This window comes from Mizuhopecten yessoensis, unplaced genomic scaffold (genome assembly GCF_002113885.1).
Source record: "Mizuhopecten yessoensis strain PY_sf001 unplaced genomic scaffold, ASM211388v2 scaffold11145, whole genome shotgun sequence".
In the NCBI taxonomy this organism is placed as follows: domain Eukaryota; kingdom Metazoa; phylum Mollusca; class Bivalvia; order Pectinida; family Pectinidae; genus Mizuhopecten; species Mizuhopecten yessoensis.
The window spans coordinates 2,560,152-2,566,041 of record NW_018408902.1 but is presented as its reverse complement, the minus strand read 5'-3'; the positions used below and the strand labels follow the sequence as shown (position 1 = coordinate 2,566,041).

At 34.0% G+C, this 5,890-nt stretch overlaps 1 protein-coding gene across 1 annotated transcript; it reads right to left on the bottom strand.

Moving 5' to 3' along the window:
- Nucleotides 1-3,142: 3,142 nt before the first annotated feature.
- Nucleotides 3,143-4,997, bottom strand: LOC110466764. Its single transcript, XM_021523507.1, has 2 exons — nucleotides 4,942-4,997; nucleotides 3,143-4,652 (listed from the first exon to the last, which is right to left on the bottom strand). Exon 2 carries the CDS (start codon nucleotides 4,636-4,638, stop codon nucleotides 3,745-3,747), a length of 894 nt encoding a protein of 297 aa, XP_021379182.1. The 5' UTR covers nucleotides 4,639-4,652; nucleotides 4,942-4,997; the 3' UTR covers nucleotides 3,143-3,744.
- Between the last annotated feature and the right edge of the window lie 893 nt (nucleotides 4,998-5,890).

Below are 5,890 nucleotides of genomic sequence, written 5' to 3'. Positions count from 1 at the left end.
ACTTATTCTCATATGGCCGTCGACTATATGGTTCTACATTGGTTGAGGAATTGTCCTTGCCTGCTCAAAGGTTACATGCTATAGGTGACTGAACTTTCCTATCTATCTTGTCCGCAAAGTTGGTATCTGAAAGGGGTAACTCGAGGAGTAACGTTACATGCTATGCTATACTCAATAACGAGTACAGTGTCAGATATCACAGACATGTTCCTGTTATAATGATAGCATAAATTAAACATTATCAATAATTAATAACCAAAATATGACATATTTGTCGTGCTATTTATGAGAGCATAAAAAATGCTCCAAACCATTGGCCCTCATAAAATATTGGCACTAGTCTGTTGGCATATCCTGGTGCATTTATGTGCAATGATCGCCGTATATATCAAAAACAAAAGACGCCAAAAGATTAACGACATTCCTTATTGTCACGGATTGTTCCCATGAAAAAACTTAATTTGTATGTAACAAATTATTTCAATTTGGCCTTGAACTAGATTATTCTGGGGACAAATGTACTCACTGTGTTACTATTATGTATAACTTTTAAATGAATTTTCTTTATGCCACTATATATACTCTTAATAAAAGTTGACCATAATAACAAAAGGTCGACTGATTTGATATTATTCGACCGATTAACATTTTCATAAAGTACAAGACATAGATGCATGATGAAGTGCAGAAACATGTTATCACCTTTTACAGACGGATTTCATGTAACTTTTGCATTTTTGTTGTTTCCTCACTTGTCAGAGACATAATAACGTTAATTAAGTATCTGTTAAAACAAGAATCAGTTGATCAGTTTGTATTTTCTATCGTAAATCACCAAATATCTACAGTAAGGTACCATTAACGTCACGTGTTATAACCGAGATATATACCGTATGTTAAACACGCGCAAGAATGGTGTTCGGATGGCGCAGCTGATAGCGTACTCGTCTCTCACCAATACGGCCAAGGTTTGAATCCCAAATCGGAAGTGGAAAGCTATTTTTTCACCTGCCAAACCACGGTGAGTTTTCCAGTTACTTCCCATATAAGAATAAGTGCTTGTTTTGTTCTTCTTTACAAAGAGATCAAGACCAGGTGTTCCGGAAGGTTAAGCGCCTTCTGCTTTATCGACGGCACCTGCCATGTCAGTTAAGTCGAATCCAAGAAACGCCACGTCCTCACATCGAGAACGCATATAGTGACAATAAAACCACGAGACAGACTAATGAGCATAACCAAAAACAGTATATGACCCCCTCGCGCTACAAATAAAGTTTACAAGAAAATCGACCATAGCACATAGTCTTCATCAACCCGCATCTTTGAAAACCCTGTGTTGTCAGTGTACCAATATATATCGTATTCATAGGGAAATGACAAATTATCCTCTATTGTTCTAAAATAAATATAGTTTAACAACAAATAGATAATCAATAAATAAATGAAAAGATAATGCTTAAATGATGAATTGTTACAACTAAAATGTAATGAAGCCTATGATTGGTTACAGATTATTTTGCATAGAGGGTTTGTTTACCTGTTTTGGTTACAGACTATTGTAGGCTTCACTTACAGTAATCATGAGCGTAGATCACAGTAACAATGTAAAAACTAGACACGGGTGATTTCTAGCTATTATCTGTGTCTTACAACAGAATCCCTCTGTCTGTCAAAGAAAAATCGCATTGCTTCAAAAGTAAATTCATTAAAACAGACAATGAACATTGTAAACGAACCTATCTAGCCTGTTAGATATAAAGATATTTGGCCTTTAAATTGGATAGGGGGTATAAACGTCAGTGAATTAAGATAAACAAAATCCGATCAATTGAATTGTAGGGTCTGTAATGGCATTTAAAAATACATTTACTACGAATTTACACTTAGTTTGTTCAAGTGTCTTAAAATACCTTTTAAAGAGCTGGCACGTTTAAAATCTGTACTGCATGTTTCCATGTTTTAACTACATCATAGTATAACTGTAACACTATTATTTATGGTAAACCGGTTTTGTAATTTCTATGGTTTAGTCTGGCAATATCAATGATCGGAAAGAGAAAAATGATATCGAACCCCTTTATGCATGAAATCAAGATAAGATTATCGACTGATCCTTTGAAAGACTTATGCCCATTATAATTTTGTTTGTACAAAGGATGTGTGGGTCTCAGATTAAGATTAAGACATTACAGATGTTTCGTTAATAACTTTAATGGGTGTACTTTACTTAATAAATAAAAAATCAAATTGCAAGTTAACTGATTAAAACTTCGCTTGGGGTCTGGATCAAATCGTGACCTTAATGAAGTAAAAGCCAGCTTAAAATTGATTTTCAATCGGGATTTTTGCATTCAGTACTTTAGTCTAAAATTTGTATTATTGTACATATAGACAGTTTAGAAAAATAATACAGATCAGGTGTAAACTCATTTCTCAAGATACCAATAACAATTACATTATCACGTAGTAACCTTGTTTGTCTTGACAAAATGTTATAACTGAGTGAGTCCATTAGTTTGGACACCAATCATGATAACGATGTTTTTTTCTGAGTGTGAACAATCATAACGATTAACCGGAAAAGAATTAAGATATATTACAACATTAGTTCATTAGTCAAGAAGACGGTGATTCTACCACCTACAGTGTCACCTCTTTAGCTGAAAAACAATCAGAATACCGATGTTTCGGGTGAGCTCAATTCATATTTTATTAGCAGCAGAAGGAAATATTACATTACGGAGTGTCAGCTTGTAGCTATGGCAAGAAAAACTCATTTTTTAATCATTGAAAGTTTGTCAAAATTTCACTTAACGTATGTAAGATTTTTTTATAATTTATACGAGATATCTGATTTGTTTAAAACATATTTTTAATAGGGTACTAGATATCTTATCTATTATATAAGATATATCATATTACATTAATGATATCAGGCCCTTACACAGTGTATAAGACATCTTTTATAACTTATAAGACACAATACAATACACAGAAAATATCTTGTATAGCATAATATATATATACTTAATGTTAAGTTGGCTTGTCATAACCGACTTTGTGAAGGTACACTGTAAGCAAATATAGAAATTGGTAAAATATGGTTTTCTTCAAGACGATTTTGGGAACATAGATTTATTTCCGCATATCATTTAACTGAACATATATAAATGAGAAAACACGTCGATTTTATTGCATCATTTTATTTCCGTACTGCAGGATAAACAGCTGTGATATATAAAGGACAGGTTTAACCTTTAGGCTTAATCTCTACCCGTGTTATTTATATAGGTAAAACGAAAGACAGTTCGTAAGAATATATATAGATGTAAAGTCTAATATATCTTAAACTAGACTTGTAATTATACAATATATATAATATCTGAATACAGGTTACCACACCCGACGTCAAGGAGAATTTCCAGTGTCCTTTATATGATAACACATCACAGGGAATCGTCTATTTAAAGGAATAGCAGGTAGTTACAGAAAGCCATCGCTAACATGTTATAACACCATAATAACTCTTATCTGTGAACTCTGTAACATGTTCGGTACTCCCCTAGACTTTCCCACTGTTGTCCTTTATTGTTCTTAATGCACGACATTCGGAGCGTATCCTGCATTTCTCAGCTCGATCATGAGAGGTTTACCTTGTTGAGCAAAGCAGTGGCTATATCAAGGGACCATCACGGACAGTGCTTTTTTTTGTTGAAAAGGCTAAAAGCGACGATGCCGTTTCATTCAGGTAATAAAGTCATAAGGTGGGGGTGCTGATGGTTGTAAATATGAGGAAATCGGCACCGATTTCTCGAAATCAAGCCGCCATTGTGAATCATACAAAGGCGGCATGTCATCTCTTAATATCTCGGTTTCTCTGGTAACCGTTGTTTTATTGTGAGTTTTATCTAATGTTTCTGAACAAGGAAATGGGTGCTGAACTGACGGTTTTGGCCATTGCGAACAGATGTCTGTACATACGTGTGAAATGAAAAAGTTTAGAATAGCCTTTTCCCCGCAATCGTCTGGTCCATATTTCTTTCCAACAGAATTCATAGACGGTGATGTAAGTTTGTACTTTTTACCTTGATTAAATGTCCCTCCCTTCAGGCCCGTCACAATTTCTTGCCCTTTCGACTCGTTGTAAACGAAATGGACGAACTCCTGTAGTTCACCACAACAGGTTGCGTTCACCGTCCCGTCCCGTTCGATGAAAGTTTCGAAGTTTTTCCCGAGATCTTGTTCAAATACTACCACATCATCTTCGCGCAGACGGCGTTTATGACGTTTGTCGCTAGAACGGATGTGTCGGGTAAACATTGATATCTGGTCCATTTCTGCAGAACGAAGTTCAAGAAAAGTTATTGTCTTTCTTCCATATTTCTGTAAGTATTTCTCGACCGTTTCTTTGCTTGCAATGTAACACAAACTGCGCTGATATGAAGAGTCTGGGTCATTTTCTGTTTTCTGCTTGAAAACTTTAACCACGTGATCTCCCGCCAGATAATCTGTTGTGGCACCCTTATAAACTACTAGTCTCTGACCAGAAGTGGATGGCCGGAAGTGAAAGAATGCACACGGCCCGGATTCCGAATTCAGAGTTTCATTTTGAAACAAAGCTCCTATTTGACTACACATTATACCACTTAAATCTGTAAAAAAAAAAAATATTGATGATAAAGATTTCAGCTTGCTTTTTTTGTTTTTTAAGTATTGAAATTTTCTTATTCCATTTGATATGAAAAGAAAAACTATCTGCAAAATCACAATACGATAGTATTCCGTATGAATGAAATTCAAGGAAGTTATATTGATTTTGTTAAAGTAAAAAATAATATATTATTTACTCTACTTTATATAAAATAACATCAGCAAAACACACTGCATTAATATTCTGTATCAATATATGTTAGTAATTTAGTCTATACAAAACAGACTTACATTTGTAAGGTTCGCTCGTTGTATCACAGCACAGTAAGCAGAGAAGAAATGAGCTCTTAAACGAGAAACATGAATTTAAATGTAAACATAAGCTGTTTTTAATCTATATTTGGTCTTGGATTTCCGCAAAAAAAAACTAGGTGTTCCAATAGAAGTGAAAATTTTCAAGTTATTGTTAGCGCCACATACAACGTGGGAATATACCTAAATTATTTATAGCGACAGAAAAATCACGCGTTCCTCCCAGTTTACCCTATGTTTAGTTTATATATAGCATACACGGTGTATTTATATACAGAAATTGCAGTACTCAGTCTTACCCTAGTCTTTCATATCTGGCCTTAGATTTTTAATTTCATTACATAGCAGTCTTTTGTACTTTCCTTTTAATTCTTTTGATATCAAATTATTTCCTGATCGTTTGTATCTCATTCTGTTAGAATAATATTCATAATTAGATATAGTGCAATATATTATTTACATGACTGGGTTTGTAAACATTTACCATTGAGTTACCAAACACAAAGGGATGGAAATGATTTTAAATATAAATATATAGTGTACAACCGAAAAATGTTTCAATCATATCTACGATAAACGATATTAAATGGTGCTTACAGCTTATGTAGTTTCGTTCTCTGTGCAGAACACATTATCAAGTATATTCACGTCGTAGTACATACCTAGTGTGTAACAGATTTCCAGTTATAACACTACTTGACATTGTCTGTGGGTAAAATAAAGACATCCGTTTAAGTTTGAAATTCGAACGTTGTAAGAGTTGTTTCCCCTGTATTAACACACAACTACCTAATATTTCCAAGTACATGACATTTTTCTCAGCTTATGAGTGAAATTAATAGCAATTAAAATTTTATTTAATGTATGAGTGAAATACAGAAGACATTGTAAAAGTTGTACATGAACAACTTCGAGTCCAATCTAAATA